This window comes from Hyaena hyaena, unplaced genomic scaffold (genome assembly GCF_003009895.1).
Source record: "Hyaena hyaena isolate Hyena2069 unplaced genomic scaffold, ASM300989v1 scaffold_14, whole genome shotgun sequence".
In the NCBI taxonomy this organism is placed as follows: domain Eukaryota; kingdom Metazoa; phylum Chordata; class Mammalia; order Carnivora; family Hyaenidae; genus Hyaena; species Hyaena hyaena.
The window spans coordinates 2,821,213-2,844,259 of NW_024080646.1; the positions used below are offsets into that span (position 1 = coordinate 2,821,213).

A 23,047-nucleotide genomic window follows, 5' to 3' on the forward strand; every position below is an offset into this window, starting at 1 on the left:
TGAGGTTTAAGAGTGGCACTAATTTCTCCCATTTCTCTCCATATGGGATATTAGTTTTGATTTATCTTGGCCAGGGGTTGGGGAGGGCAGCTTTAGAGCCATCCATTTGGCTCTTACACTGTAGACCAAGGTAACGGTGTGAGACTTTGCCAGCAACTGTGTCTATTCCAGTTATGTGTTCATAGACTGGGGGAGTGACTATTGGATGCGGTTGTGGACCCAGTGTATGCACTATGAGCCAGACCTGGGCCAAGCTTTCCTTTATCATCTCACTCTCATGTCTGCCCCCTTACTAAGGGGACAGATGACACTTTGGGTCTCTTGATACCAGTGTCAGCTTGGACCTTATACCTAACAGTTCTTGAAATGTTTGGATATTCCCTTTTCCCCAGTGTAGTAAATTGAGTGAAAGGCCATTGGTACCCTTGGGAATAGTCTAGGAAATTCATGGGTGTGTAGATTTGGTTTGGTATTGCAAAGTCTTTCATTCCAGAATCGGGTCTCTCCTTTAAGAGTTTTCAGTCCAAAATTGATTGAAGTCCAGAAAACTGGACAAGGTGTCATGACTTCTTCAGTGACCGTCTTCAGCTTCTGATCATTCATCATCATGACTTTTTTTGATGGTACAAATTAAGTTTTTACTTGGATGCTTCCTAGCACCATGGACAAAGCGGTGGCCCCCTCTAGGTGTCAAAATGCCAGAAATGCCATTGCAGACAGTAGAAGGTTTTAAATAAAAAGGCTTGCTAGATTGGACATAGCATGTAAGATCATACCAGGTCATTTTGTGCCTGGAAGGCCCTAGAAGATATATCAGTTATCAAAACAGGAAGAAATGACCAGTGGTGGAACAAGCACCAGCATCACCGAGAAACTTAAGAATTATCCTCTCAAGTTTAGGACTGCCGTTAGGAAGTGCCATTGCAGACCTGGTTCACTGATGGTGGGGTATGTGGGCTGAGGGTCATGTCCTAGGACCCTGAAACAGTAGAGGCCTGGAGGTGGCACTTAAACATCAGAAGCCAGGATGCAATTATAGTAATGAGCAGTGAGTTTGGAGGGGCATGGTCAGGAGGACTGGCCTGCAGAGAGTTCTGGAAATAGCTAACAACATGGCATTCAAATTACATGGGCATAGCAGATACTGCTTTTGTCTCTGTTTTTTTTATTTTTGCTACATGGAGAAACTAGTGCTTCATACAAATTCTTCAGTAACTTATTACACATTTGTTAGACTGACCCACTGGGTGCTCAGTTCTTTTTTCGCTCCCATCCTTCTCTCTTCCCTTTTTTTTTTCTTTCTTTTTTTTTTTTTTTTTTTTTTGTCATGGGTCAGTAGAAATTAGCCAAACATTATCTTCAGGTTTACTGATCTTACCTGACCTTTGCCCTGATGTCTACTGATACCATTGAAGAAGGCATTCCTTATTTCTGTTACTCTGATTTTTATTTCTGGCATTTTCCTTTAACTCTTCTTAGAGTTTGCACTTCTCAGTTGAAATTCTCTCACTATGTCTGTTGTCCACCTTTTCCACTTTTTAATGTAATCCTAGTTATTTTTAATTCTCTGATTGTTTGAACATCTTGGTCATTTCTGTGTCATTCCGTTGACAACTTTGTCTCGACATTGGATTGCTGTTTCCTGCTGTTTGTGTGTCTGGTAACGTTATAGGACATTAAACAATATATATAAGCTATTGGAGACAGAGGTACATAGTGTTGGGCCTTGAAATGAGCATACGTCTTCTTAGTTGTGCAAGGTCCAGTCAGTCTAGTCTGGAGTAGGTCTGAGGCTGGGTATAGTTGTTGCCATGGTTACCTTCTGCGCACCACCGGCTTCAAAGCTCTATTTCCAAAGTAAGTATTGCCTCTGCGTAAGATGCGGGCAGATTTCTCTGGAGGGTTGTTATTTTTGTTTTTGTTTTTTGGGTGTTCCTGCTTTGCGCTAAGCTTTAGGCCTTCCTAGTGTGCCTTGTGCCTCAGAGCACGTATTTGTCCACGCTGTTGTTTCTCCCCCATGAACTGACGACTTTTGCTTGTTCTCAGTACTTGCTAGTCTCCGGGGTGAGAAGAGGGGATGGAGTGAGTTCTGTTGTCCTGGTCCAGCCTCCATCTTAGGCCTGGTGTCCCCCTTTAAGGGACAGGGATTTCTTAGATGGTTGTCAATCAGTGACCCTGCTCCTACTGGAAAGGTATTGGACCTTCAGTGGTATGGATCGTTGATTGTTTCCTGTCCTTCTCCTTGGCTGAGAGGATCTTCACTGTACCCTGTGGGTGAGAGATTGGCTGACCTTCCCACCGCAGTATTGTTCCTTAAGGAATAACCTGAGGAGGAGAGGCTTGCCTGGGGCTTTCCACCTTTTCTGCAGCTATGGCAGCCGCCCTCCTCCAGGGAGGGAGGGAAAGGTGCTTTCTGGTTACCTGCCTGAACCTTCATCCCCTCGCCTAGCCCCCCTTTTCTTTCTTTTAAAGCACCAGGCAGAGGTCCTTGGGGAAGAGCCTGCAGGTAGGGTCAAGCTTTCCTTATACCTGTGGCCCAAGGAAGTTCTCTTGCTAGCCTTTCAGCCTGTAGCATTTCGTTAAAAATTTCAGCTAAAGTCTTTTATCTGCCTGTTTGCCAGTCCTGATCTTACTATAGCAGGTGAGCCAGTGCTTACTTTGGGGTGATTTCCTTAGATTCCAGACTATAGGCATATCTCAGGGAGATTGTGGGCTTGTTTCCAGACAATCAATAAAGCAAATATCACAACAGAGTAAGTCAAATGAATATTTTGGTATCCTAGTGCATATAAAGTTTACATGTACATGGTAGTCTGTTAAGTATGTGATAGCATTATGTTTAAGAAAACAATGTATATACTTTAATTAAAAATACTTTATGGCTAACCATCATCCAAGGTTTTAACGAGGGTCTTGCCTCCATGTCGATGGTGTTTGCCAAAGGTAGGGGTGGCTGTGGCAATTTCTTAAAATAAGATGACCGCAGTTTGCCACGTGGACCAGCTCTTCCTTTCACGAACCATTTCTCTGTAGCATTGTGGCTATTTGGTAGCACTTTACCCATAGTAGATCTTCTTTCAAAATTAGAGTCAGTCTTCTCAAACCCTGACATCAACTTAATTTATGTAATACTCTGACTTTTGTTATTTCAACAGTCTTCAAAGCATTTTCACTAGGAGTAGATTCTGTCTCAAGAAACCACTTTCTTTGCTCATCCATAAGGAGCAACTTCTCATCTGTTACAGTTTAATCATGAGATTGCAATCCAGTCACGTCCTCAGACTCCACTTCTAATTCTAGGTCTCTTGCTGTTTCCACCACATCTGCAGAGACTTCCTCCACGGAAGTCTGGAACCCCTCAAAGGGTGGGAATCAACTTCTTCCAAACTCCACAAATGTTGATAGTATTTTTACTTCTCTTGAATCATGAATGTTCTTAGCAGCATTTAGAATGGTGAATCTTTTCCAGAAGTTTTCCAGGTTACTTTGCTCAGATCTATGAGAGCGATCACTTTGGCAGCTGTGGTCTTCTGAAATGTGTTGTTTAAGTCAGGAGACTTAGAAGTTTGAAAATGCTCCTTGATCCATGGGCTGCAGATGGATGTTGTGTTGGCAGGCATGAAAACAACATTCATCTCACTCTATATACGCATCAAAGCTCTGGGGTAACCAGGTGCATGGTCAGTGGGCAGTAATATTTTGAAAGGAATCTTCTTTTTCTGAGCAGTAGGCCTCAACAGTGGCCTTAAAATATTTGGTCCACCATTTGTAAACAGATGTGGTATCATCTGGGCTTCGTTGTTCCGTTTCTAGAGCACAGGCAGGGTAGATTAAGCATTATTCCTATAGGCTCTAAGAATTTTGGAATGCTGTTTGAACATTGGCTTCACTAGCTGCAGTCCCCAGCTGCAGTGGTCCCTAACAAGAGAGTCCATCTGTCCTCTGAAGCTTTGAGGCCAAGCATGGACTTCTCTCTAGCAGTAAAAATCCTAGCTGGTATCTTCTTCCAAAATAAGGCTATTTCATCTAGATTAGATATCACTTGTTTAGTGCAACCACCTTTAGTAGTGATCTAGCTAGATCTCCTGGATAACTTGCTGCAGCTTCTGCATCAGCACTTGCTGCTTCCCCTTGCACTTTGATGTTACGGAGACGGCGTCTTTCCTTAAACCTCATGAATCATCCTCTGCTGGCTTCAGACGTTTCCTCTGCAGCTTCCTCACCTCTCTCAGCCTTCGTAGAGCCGAAGAAAGTTAGGGCCTTGCTCTCGATTAGGCTTTGGCTTAAGGGAATGTTGTGGCTGGTTTGATCTATCCAGACCACTCAGACTTTGTCCATGTTACCAATAGGGCTGTTTCGCATTTTTTTTTTTTTTCATTCATGTGTTCACTGGAGTAGCCCTTTTAATTTGCTTCAAGAACTTTTCCTTTGTACTTACAACTTGGCTATTTAGCCTGAGAACCTGGCCTTCAGCCTGACTTAGCTGTGGACATGCCTTCTTCACTAAGTTTAATCATTTCTGACTTTTGATTTATTTATTTATTTTAATGTTTTATTTATTTCTGAGAGAGACCGACAACATGAGCAAGTGAGGGTCAGAGAGAGAGGGAGACACAGAATCCAAAACAGGCTCCAGGCTTTGAGCTAGCTGTCAGCACAGAGCCTGACGCGGGGTTCGAACCCACAAACTGTGAGATCATGACCTGAGCCGACGTCGGACGCTTAACCGACTGAGCCACCCAGGCGCCCCCTGACTTTTGATTTAAAGTGAGAGACCTAAGACTCTTCCTTTCACTTGAATGAACATTTAGAGGTCATCATAGAGTTACTAATTGGCCTAGTTTCAATATTGTGTCTCCAGGACGTGGGAGGCCTGAGGAGAGGGAGCTAGGGAACGGCCAGTCCCTGGAGCAATCGGAACACACACATTTATTGATAAGTTTCTTGTCTACTCTGGACACAGTCCATGGTGCCCCGAAGTAATTACAATCGTAACTTTAAAGATCAGTGATCACAGATTATTATAACAAATATATTGATAACAAAAAGGTTTGAAATAATGCAAGAATTAGCAAAATGTGGCACAGAAACACCAAGTAAGTAAATGCTGTTGGAAAATGGTTCTGATGGACTTGTTCAATGCAAGGTTGCCACAAACCTTCAGTTAGTGTAAAAAAAAAAAATTATAATAAAATTAAACAAGATCAGCAAAGTACAATAAAATGAGGGAGTCCTGTAGTTGGTCGCCATGCCACCTTGGTTCTGTGAGTTCAGCAGAGTAGTTTTGTAGATTATCTGTTTTTTTTTTCCCTTTTTGAAAAAAATTAATTTTTTTAACGTTTATCTTTGAGAGAGCGTGACGGAGCATGAGCTGGGCAGGGGCAGAGAGATAGACAGACAGAGAATCCAAAACAGACTCCAGACTCAGCTGTCAGCACAGAGCCTGACGCAGGGCTAAACTCACAAACAGTGTCACGCCTTGAGCTAAAGTTGGACGCTTAGCTAAGCCATCCAGGCTCCCTGAAAAAAATATTTAAGTTTCTTTTTTTTTTGAGAGAGAGCACGTAAGCAGGGTAGAGGCAGAGAGGTGAGGAGAGAAAATCCCAAGCAGGCTTCTCACTGTTAGTGCAGAGCTAGATGCAGGGCTTGATCTGAAATCAAGAGTCAGATGCTTAACTGATTGAGCCACTCAGGCACCCCTCTGGTTTTTATTTATTCAGTTAGTTAGTTACTTAGTTATTTTTTATTAGAGGGGGTTTGATGCACTTTCCAGCTTCTAAATCCCAGGTGAAATCTGCCAAGTCCTAGTTAATTTATGAAACAGGCTTTTCTTGTAACTTCAGAGACTGTGCTAATACTTAAGTGTTTAGTTAAGTGGGTCATGTGCCTATGCCTTACATGGATCAGTTAATATTTAGCATATCTTAGGGATCTTTAAGATGTTGCGAATTGCTTCTTTAAAAAAAAATCTGCGTGTGGCTCTGCATGTGTATTTCTATATTCAGTTTTATCTTTTTGGAATTCCAGTTGATCAGATCAAAGACCTCCATGATTGATTCTCTAATTCTTTTATCTTTTTTTCACCTATATTCACTCCCTTTTAGGTATCTTCCCCTCCCCTATTTTTATGAGAGAGATCTTCCTATCTTTCTATTGAGTATTTGCTATTATTTTTTGAGTCCTTTATTTTTCTCCGAATGTTGCTCTTTTTTGTAGTGTTCTTTTTTTTCTTCTGTATGTTCATTTCTTGTTTAATAAGAAAATATTTAATTTTTCTGAGGATATTTTAGTTCTTCTTAAGGTTTTCTTCATTTTTGTTTCCAGTTTTGTTTTTCCCCTTACCTCTCCTGATTTTTGTCCTTTGTGCCAGTCACATCTCAAATCTCGATTGTAATTGGCTATTATTTCACATTTAAGAGTGATACCTCTTAAAACTTAAACAGGTTCAGTAAGCATGAGTAGGACTTTTTGACTTGTGGGCTTCATTGTAGGGTGAACTTTGTTAAATTTGTATAGTAGTCTGTGGTGTGTTTTCATACAAGTGTATATAACACACCTTGACCTCAGTGCCTCAGACTTCCCATCTTTAAAAAGAGGTGTTATAATACTACCTGCCTCATAGGATTTTTGTGAAAATTAAAAAAAAAATTTTTTTTTAATGTTTTATTTATTTCTAGGAGAGAGAGAGAGAGAGACAGTGTGAGCAAGGGGGTCAGAGAGAGAGAGAGTCACAGACTCTGAAACAGGCTCCAGGCTCTGAGCTGGCAGTCAGCACAGAGCCCGACGCGGGGCTCGAACCCACAAACCGCGAGATCATGACCTAAGCGAAAGTCGGACGCTTAACCGACTAAGCCACCTGGGCACCCCGGATTTTGTGAAAATTTAAATGAGTTAACGAAACTCTTGGAATAGTGTCTGGTACATTGTAAATGTTAATTAAATATTAAGTATTGGTATGTAATTTTTTTAGAAATAATTTTTTAAAATATCAAATCTAGCCTTAAATTTGCTTTTAATTTATTATGATCTTAGGAAATCATGCATCATTTTCTTATGCATATCTGTTGATAGTTTTCAATAAAAATTTGGATTTGGGGGAATACTTTATTTGCCTAAGTTTGGGGAATTGTATTTCCACATGTATGGCTATTGGATCATTAAAGCGTACCATTTTAAGTCACTAACATTTAAAAAATATAGCCTTTAAAAATTTTTGAGGTATAATTGGGGCATCTGGCTGGCTCAATTGGTGGAGCATGCAACTCTTGATCTCGGGGTTGTGAGTTCAAGCCCCATGTTGATTGTAAAGATTACTTAAAATCCTTTTAAAAAAAATTGAAGTATAATTGATTTGTAACATTAATTTCAGATGTATACATGAGGATTTAATATTTGTATATATTGAAATCACAATAAGTATAGTTAACATCCATTACCGTAAATAGATTTTTCGGATCTCTGCTTAACAACTTTTGAATATGTAGAATAGTATTCACTATAGTCATTACGCTGTGCATTGTATCCTCATGATTTATTTCCTTTATAACTAGAAGTTTGTACCTTTTGATCACCTTTACTCATATTGTCCACCCCTCTACCCCCTGCATCTGGCAACCATCAGTCTGTTCTATCTTTGAGTTTGTTTTTTTTGTTTTAGATTCCTGTAAGTAAGATCATATAGTATATGTTTTTCTCTATGACTTACTCACTTACCATAATGCCCTCATAGTCCTTCCATGTTTTTGCAAATGTAACCTATTTCTCCTTTTTTGTGGCCGAGTAATATTCCATTGTATAGGTATACCACCATTTCTTTATCCATTCATCTGTTGATGGACATTGAGGTTGTTTCCATATCTTGGCTATTGTAAATAATGCTGCAGTGAACATAAGTGTGATGATGATATCTTTTTGGGTGAGTGTTTTTGTTTTCTATAGATAAATACCCAGAAGTGAGATTGCCCAGTCATATATTAGTTTTATTTTTAATTTTTTGAGGAACCTCCATACCGTTTTCCGTAGCTGCACCCATTCACATTCCCACCAACAGTGCACACAAATTCCCTTTTTTTTCCACATTCTCACCAACACCTGTTTTGATAACCACCATTCTCACAGGTGTCCAGCTATAACTCATTGTGGTTGGGATTTGTGTCTCTGACGATTAGTGATGTTAAACATCTTTTCATGTATGTGTCAGCCATCTTTATTTCTTCCAAAAATGTCCATTTAGATCCTCGGCTCGTGTTTTAATTGGGTTGTTCTGCTGGTAAGTTGGAGGAATTCTTTGTGTATTTTGGATATTAACCCCATCAGATATGCAATTTGCAAATATTTTCTCCCATTTAGTTGCCTTTTTTTTTCTTCAAGATTTTTTAAAATGTTTGTTTACTTTAGAGATAAAGTGAGCAGGGGTGGACAGAGAGAGGTGGGAGGGACAGAGAATCTGAAGTGGCCTCTGTGCTGACAGCAGAGAGCCCAAAGCACGGCTCAGACTCAGGAACCCTGAGATTATGACCTGAGCTGAAGTTGGATACTTAACTGACTGAGAGGCCACTCAGGTGCTCCAGTTGGTTGCCTGTTTGTTTTGCTGGTGGTTTCTTTTGCTGTGCAGAACCTCTTTAGTTTGATATAGTGCCACTTAGTGTTTTTACTTTTATTTAATTTTTTGCTTTTGTTGCCTTTAGTCATCACCAAGACACATGTTAAGGTGCATACTGCCTACATTTCCTTCTAGGAGTTTTATCATTCTGGGTCTTGGGTTCATATCTTTAATCCATTTAGTTATTTTTTTGTATATGGTGTGAGATAGTAGTCCAGTTTCATCCTTCTGCATGCAACTGTCCAGTCTTTCCAGCACCTTTTGTTGAAGAGACCGTCCTTTCCCCATTTTATGTTCTTGGCTCCTTTGTTGTAAATGAATTGACCATATATGCATGGTATATTTTTGATAGCTATATTTTAAGTGTGTGAACACATTTCCCTGCTTTCTCTAATACAATGTGTCAATATAGTGAACCCCCCCAAAAGGATTCTGATACTTTCCTTAGAATTGTATTGAAGTTACAACTCATTGTTTAAGTAGTTTTCTTGAACCTCTCCTAAATTCTAAGAGTTCAGTGATCATAATTTGTAGAAACTATTTTTCTTTTCTAACTTTGAAACCTGAAGACTACATTAAAAGATTGCTTTATAAGAAGTAAAATTTTCATGTGAAATTTTTGATAAAAGTAGATTAATTTTATAGGGGGAAAGTCTTTAAAAATCAACATGGGAATGGTCATAACATCATTATTCATAACAACCCAAAGGTGGATACAACCCAGATGTTCATTAATTAACAAACGGGTAAACAAAATGCGGTGCCCCTGTACCGCTGGAGTGTTATGCAGCAACACAAAGGGATGGAGTACTGATACATGCTGAAACACAAAGGAGCCTAGGAAACGTGCTGAGTGAAGGAAGCCATGCACAAAAAGCTGTCGTGTATTGGATAATTCCATTTATAGAAATATTCAGAGTAGGCAAATCCATAGAGACAGAAGGTAGATTAGTGGTTGCCAGGGGTGTAGGGGGAAGAGGATTGGGGAGTGGTTAATGGGTAAGGTTTCTTTTTGAGGTAATGAAATGTTCTGAAATTAGATAGTGATGATTGTGCACACCTCTGTGAATGTACTAAAAGCCACAGAACTGTGCACTTCAAAAGGGTGAAATTTATGATATGTGACTTATGTCCTAAAGCTATTATTAAAAAGCAATCTGGGTATGGGCATTTTTCTCTAAGTGTTTTATCTGAGATGAATTGTATTATGGTAGCAGAATAATGGTGCAGTAAGGGAATGACAGTTTACTAAAGCAGAGTGGATTAGGTCAGTTTAGGGGCACGATTTACAGTTGTGTTAATTCCGTTTTGCTGTAACCTTTGTTGTGTGCCACTATGCTGAACGTACTATGTGGCACCCATTTAAAAAAAAAAAGTATCAGGCTCAAAGTCTGTATTTTACTCCTCCTCTTAGTAGTTAGTTATTTGACAAGTTAAAGTGCTATCTTGGCCAAGAATATTTTAAGCAAAATATATTTATTTAGGAATAAATAATTAAGTAGCTGTTGTTCTCTGTGGAGGGGATATAGCAATGAACAAAGCAGACAGACTTCCTTCCCGTCATAGGGGAGAACAGACAGTAGGTAGGGGAAGTTACACATGCTATGAAAATAATAAAAACTGGGCAAAACGATGACAGGGGGTGGGCACATGCTACTTGAGATAGGATGGGAAGGAAACCTTCTCTGAGCAAGATGCATGTTTTAGTTCTGAATTTTTAAAAATACTAAAATTTGTCTACACCTCCTTTTGCAACTTCCTTAAGCACCTGGTTATTTTGACTCTTTGTAGTTGAGGTGCTGGCTCTACCCATGCACTGAATGTTTTCTTTAAGGTCATCAGTGGTTTTCTGTTATTAAGATTTTCTGTTTTCACAAGAGGAGAGCATCTTGTTACATGTCTGGTAGGTTTGATGGTTCTGTCTTTACCCTTTATTACAGGTGTTTCTCTGGGTTTTTTTTTTTTGTTGTTGTTTTTTTTTAAACTATTCTCCCCTTTTCCCTTGTAACTTTCCCTGTAATGAAACCCATGTCCTCGTACGGCTTCATTATTTTTCCTGGGGGTTATTTGGGAATGTGTTTGAACCTCCTGCCTCTCTCCAGGCATTCAGGTCCTTGTTGGGCTGTACGTTGGGCGCCCCTGTCTGTCCTCAGGAATCTTGAAATTTCATACTTCTAAGATGGGACTCCTCTTCCTCTACATCTGCTCCTTATGCAGTATTTGAGTTGGTCATTGAAATGTTTTACTTTAAATCCTCCTTTTTACTACCTCCACTTGAAAACAAACCCCTTGCTCTTTACCTGGATTGCTGTCTCCCCAGTTACTTTCCTAACTTTGCAATCTCTTAATTCCATCCTGCGCAGGGATCCCCAGTCAGTATCCTAATGTCAGCTCTGATTTTGTGATCCCTTCGTTATGCCTTATCTAAGTTTGTTGTCTCTGATTCGTGGAGAGTCTTGCATAATGTTGAAAGCTTGCATGTATTAAGTGAATAACAAGAGTGGAGAGCCTTAGAAGGCTGGGGAGAGAGCCACATACTCAGCTGGTGAAAAGTGTGCTTGTGAGGGAGAAGTGGATGGAGTTGGAATGTTTGTAAAGCACCACTGACTACTCAGGACTAGATTAGGAATTCCAGATCCTGAAGGGTGGAGAGGAAGATAATGACTCATTGTTGTCTGGACAAAGTAGTTAAGAAGGCAGGATGGTCTTTAATTTTGGCAGAGAAAGACAGGCTTACTTTATTCTGCACATATGAATAATGATCCTGTGACAGCCTCTTAAAATTAAAACCTCTTCCAGTCACTGAGGCATTAAAAATAGGCACTGACCTACCTGTTGGAGTGTTTCATTCATGTCGCTGGATTAGAAATCCAACTGCTGGTCTCTTAAGGTGCCTTCTTTTTCTAATTCTGATTCAGTGAACAACAACCTTTTCTGATCTTGCTCCTGCCTAAGCGTTTATATTCCTCACCTGGAGGGCTTCTTAAAAGACCGGTTGCTGGGGACCCCATCCCTGTCATTTCTGACTCATTAGGTCGGAGATAGGGCCCGAGAACTTGCATTCCTGCACATTTCATTGGGGGTCTCTGATCCTTCTGGGGAAGCATATTCTGGGAACTTTTGCTCTAAATCTTTTTCACACGGCGGCCCACTGATTTTTCTACCTGGCAATCCGATAAGATTCTTCTGAAACCTTTCACATGTATCCCTTTACCTTTCAGACAGCCTGAGCTCCCTATCATTGCATGTAACAACTCTTCACACTCTGCGTTGCCTTGTTTCCCCCCTATGCCATTTTCCTCTTTATTGAAGCATAGTCTTTTCTCTTAACAGAGGCACATTTCTGTACCTTTGCTCTTCCTGTTTCCTCTGCCCATTCTCCATAGTCTGTCCCTTTGGGGATTTAGATCATTCAAGTTCCACATTAATTGTTATAGCCTTCCTAAAGATTGTATCAGGATAATTACTCAAACTCTGTGTTTGCAAAAATGGTATAAGGCAATTAGATGAGATATTACAGAGGTTGAGAAATAACTCAAATGTGCAATGTGGTCCCAGGCTTGAATAACTCTAATCATTTTTAAAGCAACTTTGCGATCTGTTTCACACACGCTACAATTCAGCCATTTAAAGTACACAATTCAGTGACTCAACTATGTTAACAGACTTGTGTAACCGTCACCATGGTTTTAGAACGTTTTCATCACTCCAAAAAGAAGCCACATGCTCCTCTAACTCCCTGTTACCCCTCCCCCTCGCCCCTGACAATTACTCATCTATCTCTATGGATTCACCTGTTCTGGACATCTAATATAAATGGAATTCTATAATACATGGTCTTCTGTGACTGGCTTCTTTTACTTAGTGTAATGTTTTCATGGTTCATCCATGATGTGGCATATGTTAGTACTTCATTCTTTTTTCTTGACAAATAATATTCCATTGTGTGGACATTTCATCCATTCATCAGTTGATGGGCATTTGGGTTGTTTCCACTTCTCAGATATTATGAATACTGCTTGAGTATTTATTTGTAAGATTTTATCATTCAGTTCATTTCTCTTGCATATATGCTCAGGAGTGGAATTGCTGCATCCTTTTTATTTTATTTTTTTTAAAATATTTTTATTTATTTCTAGGAGAGAGAGAGAGACAGCATGAGCAGGGGAGGGTCAGAGAGAGAGGGAGTCACAGACTGAAACAGGCTCCAGGCTCTGAGCTGGCAGTCAGCACAGAGCCCGACGCGGGGCCCGAACCCACGAACCGCGAGGTCATGACCTAAGCGAAAGTCGGACGCCCAACAGACTAAGCCACCCAGGCGCCCCATGCTGCATCCTTTTTAAAAATGTTTTATTTATTTCTGAGAGAGAGACAGACAGACAGCGTGAGCAGGGGAGGGTCAGAGAGAGAGGGAGACCCAGAATCTGAAACAGGCTCCAGGCTCTGAGCTATCTGTCAGCACAGAACCTGATGTGGGCCTCAAACCCACAAGCTGTGAGATCATGACCTGAGCCGAAGTCAGACGCTTAACTGACTGAGCCACCCAGGCACCCCGGAATTACTGCATCCTATAGCATCTTTATGTTTAGTATTTTGCAGAGCTGTCAAACTGTTTTCCAAGGCGTCTGCCCCATTTTACATTCCCACTGGCATTGTATGAAGGGTCCAGTTTCTCCACATTCTCGCCAACACCTGTCAGTCTTCTTAATTTTAGGCATTATAATGGTTGTCAAATATTACCTCCTTTGGTTTTTATTTCCATTTCTGTAATGCAGATGTTCAGCATCTATTTGTGTGCTTCTCAGCCATTCTTTGGAGAACAGTCTATTGAAGTGCTGTGCCCATTTATTTAAAATACATATATATTTTTTTATTTTGAAGTCTTAAATTTGAGCAGCTTCAGGTTCACAGCAAAATTAAGAGTAAGATAGAGATTTCTTACATATGCCCTGTTTCCACTCATGCATAGCCTCCCCCCCATGATCATTCCCCACCAGAGTGGTCCATTTGTCACAATTGACAAAGCTGTATTAATCTATCAGAATTCCCCCCCCACCCCCCCCAGTCCACAGTTTACCTGAGGGTTCGATCTTCTATGTTCTTTACATTAGGACAAAGGTATAATAGTATGTGTCTATCATTGTAGCATCATACAGAGTATTTTCACTGCCTCTGCATTCTACCTATTCGTTCCTCTTCCTACTCCAGCCCTGGGTAACTACTGATAGTTTTATTGGCTGCATAGTTTTGCCTTTTCCAGAATGGCATGTAGGTGGAATCATATAGTTTGTAGCTTTTTCAGGTTCTTTGCCCATTGTTAAATTGGATTGTTTGGAGGTTTTGGGTGAGTTTTGGGAGTTATTTACATATTCTGGGTATAAATTTATCAGATACGTGACTTGCAAGTATTTTCTCTTATTCTCTGGGTTGCCTTTTAACTCTCTTGATATGCCCTTTGATGTACAAAGTTTTAAATTTTGATGGAGTCCAGTTTGCTTTGCCTGTGCTTGGTGTCATAGCCAGAATTCGTTGCTGTATCCAGTGTCTTGAAGTTTTCTTGCAGTGTCTCCTTCTAAGATCTTTATTGTTTTAGATCTTACGCTTAGGTCTTTGATACATTTTGATTTAATTTCTGTATATGGTGTAGGGTACAGATCCAAGTCCATTTTTTTTGTTTGTTTTGCATCTGGATATCCAGTTTTCCCACCATTTGTTGAAATTTTTCCCTTAGAGTGGTGTTGGCACCCTTGTTGAAAATCATTTGATCATATATGTGAGAGTTTATTTCAGGTCTTTCTATCCTGTTCATTGGTCAATAGGCCTGTCTTTATGCCATTACCACGGTTTTGATTACTGTAGCTTTGAAGTAAATTTCGAAATCAGACAGTGTGAGATCTCTGACTTATTTTTTGTTTTCCCCCAGTAGTATTTGGCTGTTCAGGGTCCACTGAGATTCCATATGAATTGTAGGGTGGGATTTTCTTTCTGGGAAAAGCATCATTGGGACTTGATAGGTATTCCAGTGAATTTATAAATTGTTATGGGTGGTGTTAACATCTTATTATTAAGTCTTAAGCCTAACTATCTGTGAGCATTAGATGTCTTCCCACTTTGTCATTTTTAATTGCTTTGAGCCATGTTCTAAAGTTTTACCATACAAGTCTTTTGCTTCCATGGTTGCATTTATTGCTAAGCACTTTATTTCCTTTGATGCTATTGTAAATGGAATTAAAAAGTTTTACTTAGTTTCGTTTTCTAATTATTTTATCTTTGCTCATTTGTAAAGTGTGTCATTTATCTTTTCTTGAGTTGTAAAACTTCTTTATTCTGGATATAAGTCCCTTATCTAATTAATACATGATCTGTAAATATTTCCTATCATTCTGTGGGTTGTTTTACTTTCTTTACTGGAAAATGCTGCCTTTCAGATGATAGGAAATTCTAAGATTTTATTATAATTCACTTTATTAAAATATTAACCATTTTTCTATTTTAAATGTAATATATTTTCTAGAATAATATTCAGCTGTGAAAAGTCTTTTATATAGATTATATAGATAGTATGTAATATCCTGGAAAATACATGATGTATTAGGTGAAAGGAGTTATAATGTAAGCAACTTTCATATAAAAGTTGTTTTTAAAAAAATCTCAGACTTATGCATAGGAAAAAAGATTAGAAAGAAATACACTAGAGTGTTTATAGTGGTCATAGAGAGACTAGGACAATGAGTATTTTGTTTCTACTTACTGTGTTCTTTAGATTGTATTTAAGCATTTCTTAGTAGAAAATTTTTTTGGAAAGAACATAGGAAATTTTTTGGTCCAAAGGAAAAGTGTAACTCATGGGAAAACATAATATGTAATGACACAAGATATGACTTCATATGTTTCTGTGCACGGTCAACCTGGCAGTTAGAATAGCCTTGTATTTCATCCTGCCCTGGTGTTACCACATCCACTAGTACCTCTGGGTAATATCCAGTCCAGTAACGTTGAACATCAAATCTCTAGTATTCTGCAAATCTGCATTCTTCTTCATTTCTGCTGTCCTGTTGAGTTGTATAACTGAACTGAACCAGTGATGCTGGACTTCTATATGTTATCAATCTGAAATTTCTCAAAGCAGTTAACTGCTTACAGTGAATATGAATGATATAGTTTATTCTTCCTTGTTGAGTATTTATTTTAGAAGACTGTTTGCTCATTACAAACCATTCCTTTGGTGGTGTATCCTATCAGTCTGTATCACTTGAGAAGATAAGGGTCTGTGTCTTATACACATAAATTTTTTTAAAAATCTAGGTCTGTTGGAGAATTTTTTTTCAACGGGTATTGTAGGAATAACATTAAATGAATATTTTATCTGCTGCAATTTCAAGAGTGGCTTTGCTAACTTACACATTTGGTCTAACCACATGAATCAATTTGGTAAAACAATCAGGTAATTTACTTAAAAATCAGGTATAGAAGTTGTGTTAATTGTGGATATGCAATTGTTTGGGTAACCATCAGTTATTACAGTTAGCTAAATTGTAGTACAGTTGACCCTTGAACAGCACAGGTTGGGGCACTGAGCCCTGCACAACTGAAAATTTATTGTACCTTTGGCTCCCCCAAAACTTAACTACTAATAGCCCACTGCTGACTGGAAGCCCTATAACATAAATGGTAATCAACACATATTTTGTATGTTATGTGTATTATATACTCTATTCTTAGAAAAATGTAAGCTAGAGAAAATATTACTAAGAAAATTGTAAGGAAGAGAAAATATGTTTACAATAATGTGCTGTATTTAGTTTTAAAATCTGCATATAAGTGGACCTGCACTGTTCAAACCTGTGTCATTCAAGAGTTGGCTCTATTCAACTTACTGTAGTTACTCAGTATTCACTTATTGTGGATAGAACTGATGTAATACACAGATTCCTGTGGTATTTGTTTCTATTATAGAGACTCGGCAGTAATTAGTAACTTGGAAAAGAGTTATAATGTCTGAGTTTAATAGCTAAAAACAATTTTTCTGCTTTTTTAGGAGTTGGTAATGCTTCTTTTAGAATATAATGCAGATACTACTGTTGTTAATGGGAGTGGACAGACGGCAAAAGATGTCACTTATGACAAAGAAATCAGGAACATGCTTGAAGGTAAATATTATGGATCTTAACATAAACAGCTCTTATTTTAATGATAGCCAAGATCCAGAATATAAAGTAGAAATAGCTTCTGGGATGCCAGAATTGACTACACTGGGCTTATGCTCTAAAAAGAATGTAATCTTGGAGTCTCTGGTTAGACACACAGTTATTTGAGTTTTCCTCACAGCTTTAAAACCTAAACAGGTTTGTAAAACTTGCCATAATGTTGTATGATCAGATCTTGAACAACATGGAAAGTAGAAAATGAGAGACATGAGGAGTGTGGCTGGTAGGCTGCAGAAGCCTCGTAAGAAGGAATACGGAGTGGAGGAGGGCGGGGCTATGAGAGGTGCAGCGGGTGGGAGCCGGTTCATGCTGGCCGCTCCCCGGTCCTGAGGACTGCATTGTAGCATGGTGGCTGACAGTAATTTCCTGATGGATCAGCAGCATCGTTAGGAACTCCAGATCTTAAATTATGTTAAAGAAGATAGGAGTCTGCAATAACTCAGAGCAAGTTCTCCAAGATAGAATAAAACAAACATATTTTGATTCTTACATTGGGAAGTCTCATGTGTTAAGATTATCCTCTGAATGGCCAGGGCTTGACTATCATTTTTTGGTAGTATTTCTATGCTACGGAAGAGAAGATTTCTTAATTTCTACTCTGTAATAGAAAGCACATATCCTGTGTTTCTTTGCTTTGCAGTTCAGAGAAAGGTAAGATAATTCTGTATTTAATGGGTATTTCTTAATTTTAGTATATTTAGCTATGTAAAAAACCAGTATCTTTTTTTCTACTTTCCAGTTGTCCTTGAAAACTAAAATTTTCTCTCGTTTTCTAGTCAGAAAATAATGTCAGCCTATTAACCGTATTCCTTCTCATGTCTCTAATTTTTTTCTACTTTGAATTTTGTTGAAGATTTGATCATACAACATTATGGCAAGTTTTACAAATCTGTTTAAGTTTTGTCAGACATCCTTAGGTCACTGTCCTAACTCTTGCCTTAAAAATAAAACCCTTTCATTTAAAATGAACAAGCATATCAGCTAAACATCTTCTCTAAAGATCTGTCTTTTGTGATTTTTTGGGGAGATTGCACATATTAGATGTGATCCCTGCCTTTTAATATATTGTGATCTAACCGGGAGGCTGAGGTATCCTGTCCTTGACCATATCCTGTCCTTTTATTTATTTATTTTTAAAGTAATCTCTACACCCAGTGTGGGGCTCAAACTCATGACCGTGAGATCAACAGTCACATGCTGTACTGACTGAGCCCTCCAGGTGACCTTGTCCTGTCATTTTAATTGTAACAGGATGAGAACCCGAAACTGAGGTTCTCCTGACAGAATGGGATGTTATATTAGCCTGACAAGTTGACATTTAGTGGGGCCAATCATAAAGACACGTTCTACTGCCTCCTTCAAAACTCAGATGCTCTAAGGACAAGGGCTCAGTTGACATGATTTGTCAGCTAATAAGGTGGTAGCCTGGGAAACGGAAGTAGAAAGTTAATTGGCCCTGCTCTGATGAGATCGCCTGAGCCAGGTATAATTTGTGGATAGAGCCTTAAATGGCTCTCTGAGTTGAAGGAGTGCATCTAGTAGCCCCCCCCACCCCCCCACCCCCCGCCGAGACTATCGGTAGAACAGAAACCACATCACAGGGTAATGCACTAGAGACAGGAGGGCTTTGACTGCAGAAGCACAGATCTCAGTAGTCACAACAAAATCTTACTCAAGGATCTAAAGAAGTGTTACATTATAATCTTATTTGTGGCAGAACAGAACCAGTTGTTGGCCCAGTTGATGGAGTGCTAGGAGTTCATCTTAGGGTCCTGTGTATTGGAATAATGGCTTTTAAGGTGTCATAAGTTCACATGATTGGAGTTACCTGGGAGAGGTTAGACCACTACTTGTCAGGCACTAGAAAGGAATACCCTCTTCTTCTATATGCCCTTTGTCTTCCATTTTGTTTTGAGAGCTTTCTAACCTACAGGAAATTTCAGTTATAGTACAATGAACACTTGTATATCCTTCACTTAGAGTCAGAAGTCGTTAACATTTCACCACAACCATTGTATCCTTTTATGTATTATTTAATGTTCTTTAATTTTTTTTGCAGAACTAGTTGGGAGAAACTTATAGACAGTGATATTTTAGCTGTAAATATTTCAGTATGTATCCCTTACGAACAAGGATATCTTCTTACATAATTCCACTATAATGATCAACTTCAGAAAATTTTTCATTAATATAATAATATCGTTTATATTCAGATTTCGTCAATTGTCCAAATAATGTCCTTGGTAGAATTTTTCCCCCAATTCAGAATCCAATCCATAATCTCTCCTTGTGTTGCCACATTGCTTTAGTCTCCTTTATCTGGAATAATTTCTTAGCGTTTGTTTTTCATGATCTTGACCTTTTTGAAGAAGAGGGCAATTGTAGAATTATTTGTACAATGGCTCAGTTAACATTTTTTTCAATCTTTTAATATAATTAGATTCAGGATATGCCTTTTAGGCAAGAATGGTGAGGTTGTATCCTTTACCAGTGCCTCACACATTAGGAGGGAGCATTGCCATTTTGTTCTATTACTGGTAATGTTATCTCTGATAACCCAGTGGTCCATGATAGAGACACTGCCTCCCTTTGTAAGTACTAATCTGTGGGGAGAAAAATGTAAATTTCCCGTTTACCATTAATCTTTTAACCAGTGATTTCAGCATTAATGATTCTTGTCTTGAATCACTTATTACTATGAAGATTGCAAAATGGTGATTTTCTGTTGTCACTGAAGGACATTTGCCAGGTTCTTACCTCCATTTCAAGAGTATTGCTATTTAACCTACCCTACCCTCTGCATGTACATAAGAGTGTTGTTAGGAGGGAGTTGAACTTCATGATCTCTGCACTCCCTATTAACTCGGGATGCAGATTCAAGAGAAAGATGATTATTTTATTGACATATTAAAATTAAAATTTAGGGGTTCCTTGGTGACTCAGTTAAGCATCCGACTCTTGGTTTCTGCTCAGGTCATGATCTCATTGTTAGTGAGGTTGAGCTCTGTGCAGAGAGTGGAGAGCCAGCTTGGGATTTTCTCTTTTCCTGTCCCTGGCCCTCCTTGCTTGTGTGCGTGTGTGCGCTCTCGCTTGCTTGCTCGCTCTCTTAAAAATAAATGAACATATTTAAAAAATAAAATTGTATTTTATAGGACAAATGATTTTTTGAACGGAATATTTCCTTTAAAGACATTTATTGAGGTATAGGAACAGAATGTTACCAGCACTCTAGAAGCCTCCTCTCCCCAAATGGAAATTTTTCTTTTCATTGGCTGGATCAGTAATCTTTCAGTGTCCTTAATGAACACAGGACAGAAACCTATGCAATGTTTGCATCTCCAAAACCCCATTTTCCTTCATTTATGTACCTACGCAATCTAGAAAGAAACATTAGGGTACTCCTTACTTGTTTTCCCTAAAGTCTAGAACCAATGTGATTAAACTTTATTTGATTATTATTAAATATTTATTGGCCATATATGCATTGCGTAGACACTGCCATAAATGGCTAGGATACACAAAGAGGAAGAACGGTACCTGATTGCTGGGGATAACTTACAGCTCTGAGTCATACATGCACGAGTAGAAGTATCTACGAGAAGGATAGGAATGTGACTGTTCTCAGAGTGTGGGGTCCAGTAGCCCCAGGACCAATAAGAGGAAACATTGAGGAGTGTGAATCCAGCAAAAAAATAAGCCATTGAGAGCATATGCAGAGGCTTGGGCACCTTCCTTTAAGGTGGGGAGGGAGTCTGGGTGTGGAAATAAAAATGTGAGAATAGAAGATGATGGTATGTTAGGAATGTCAGTCATTTCTTAAACCTAGACTAGTCTTCCAGCTATAGCTGTATTCAAGATCGCATTTGTAGTGTTTCCCCAGTCACTTGGTTCCCCAACCTGCTTTTTAGTCCCCGCCCTGACTTCAGCCGCGTATTCTGCATAGAATATATTCTGCATATTCTGGTTTCTTTCATCAAAGTGCCTGTTGTTCTCTTTCCCTGCAAGTGTGATTTAAGAAGTAAGATAGAATAGTGATAAGACCATCATCTCCGGAACCTGCAGGCACAAGTTCAGATCCCAGCTCCTCCATTTCCTTGCTCTGTGACCTTAGTTTAATTGCTTAACTTATTAGTGTCTCAGTCTCTTCATCTGTACAGTCAGAATAATAGTAACACCTACTTCATAGCATAGTTCTGAGGATTTAATGAGCTAATATATTTTTTCAAATTTAATGAAGTATACTTGACCTACAGTGTTTTATTAGTTTCAGGTGTACAACGTAATGATTCAATTTTATATGTTCTGCAGTGTTCACCATACGTGTAGTTATCATCTGTCAGCATACAGTGTTACTACAGTATTGGCTCTATTCTCTATTTTTTCATCTCTGTGAGTTATTTGATAACTGGAAGTTATTTTTAAAGTGCTCTGAATAGCACTTGGCATATAGTCAGTGCTATAGAATTTATTAAAATACGTTTTATATTAAGTGGAAGTATATATGTATCTATAAATCTACCTACATGTTCTGTGCATCTTCCTACCAGTGCCATTTCTTATTGTCACTTTTAACAGATTCTAAGGTTCTAGAAGGTATGAATTCTACTCTCCAGTGTATCTTTCCAAGGAGCATAGGTAATAGTATTTCAGCATCCAAAAGTAATTCTTAATTATCTGTGATGGGTGTTACAGTAAGACACTTAAAAACTTCTGAATTGAAAACACATTTTCATCTGAACCCAAAAGGAGTTAAACTCTATTAACTGAAATGTAAGGCAGTGAGAATAACAATAAAACTCTTTAACTACATTTGAATTGTAATTCAAAATATTGTCACTTCCCCCCCAGGATCACTTTATTCATACATTCTTTTAATGATGTTGCTAATAGGATTCTGACTAGGAGTAGAGTAACATGTGCTTTCCTTTTGCAGCTGTAGAAAGGACTCAACAAAGAAAGCTTGAAGAAGAACTGTTAGCAGCAGCGAGAGAAGGCAGAACAGCAGAACTCCTAGCTCTGGTAAAACAGCAACAACAACATGTCTTAGTTCTTTCCCCTTCAGGAAAGTTGTAACTTCACGTCAGCACTTCATAATGTAGTCAAATTGCGGAACTGAAATACTCGAGATTATAATAGTAGTACAAAAGTCCTTAAATATCCAAAAATACTTGGCATATAATAGTTTAAGCAGGATACATTTTAAGGGTTGTTTTTCTCTGAATTTCTGATTTATATCCCCACTCCCTACTGTGAAAATCTGGTGAATTGAGAATCTGATTTTTCAAGGCAAATATGTAAGGATAGGTGGTTTTTTTTTTTTTTTTTTTTCAGATTAAGCCAATTCAAATTGAAATATAATATGTAAGACCCTATAAAGGAACACATTTCTCTAATTTTGATAAGCAATCATTTCTGAAAGGTATGCTACACTTTTAGAAAGTAACATACAAATAAGCAATAATAGAGAATATTCATATTGTGTTAGAATAGACTGAAAGCTTTACCCATTTTTTTTTTCCTTTTGGAGACCTACTTTCCAGTTTCTGTTTCCCACATAGTCTCCTTAAACATGAAACTAAATTTGTTCTAAATTGAAGAATGAAGCATTGCCATTTGTTTCAAAGTTATTTCAGCCTTTTCATTTGAAAAGACCTTTTCGGTTTCCAAGTAAAGTGCCTAAAACATTTTTTAAAAAATTTTTAATGTTTTTTATTTCTGAGAGAGAGACAGCATGAGCAGGGGAGGGTCAGAGAGAGGGGGAGATACAGAATCTGAAGCAGGCTCCAGGCTCTGAGCTGGCTGTCAGCACAGAGCCTGACGCGGGGCTCGAACCCACGAACCGTGAGATCATGATGTGAGCTAGGCTGCAGGCTTAACCAACTGAGCCGCCTAGGTGCCCCACCTAAAACTTTTTTTTAACCTTTGTGAAATGGAGACTACATAAAGAAGTTTTTAAAATAATCACTTGGGAACAACAAATTCAGTAGAACTTTAACATTAACACATTTAATTGTTATGGTTTTAACTCTTAATGCCTATGGTAGATGGGTGTATATATTTGCTGTCACAACTATGAATGACAAAATAGGAGTGAAGCAATCTTAGTGAAATCTTCATGTCCAGGAGTGGGTGGGATGGCACTGGTGTTTTATGTGGTGTCTGTTGTTAGGGGAATATGAGACCCAAGATTCATGGCACCTTGAGGACGAGCATAGGGAGTGATGTAGATTTGCTGGTT

General features: G+C 38.7%; 1 protein-coding gene across 3 annotated transcripts in view; it reads left to right on the forward strand.

Moving 5' to 3' along the window:
* The window catches only part of OSBPL1A (oxysterol binding protein like 1A), a 239,018-nt gene that overhangs the window by 35,547 nt on the left and 180,424 nt on the right, over positions 1-23,047 (forward strand). For all 3 annotated transcript variants that reach the window (XM_039217817.1, XM_039217808.1, XM_039217802.1), the window contains 2 exons: positions 16,641-16,752; positions 21,743-21,828. In XM_039217817.1, coding sequence (XP_039073748.1) covers positions 16,641-16,752; positions 21,743-21,828 — 198 coding nt within the window. The remainder of the gene's footprint in view (positions 1-16,640; positions 16,753-21,742; positions 21,829-23,047) is intronic.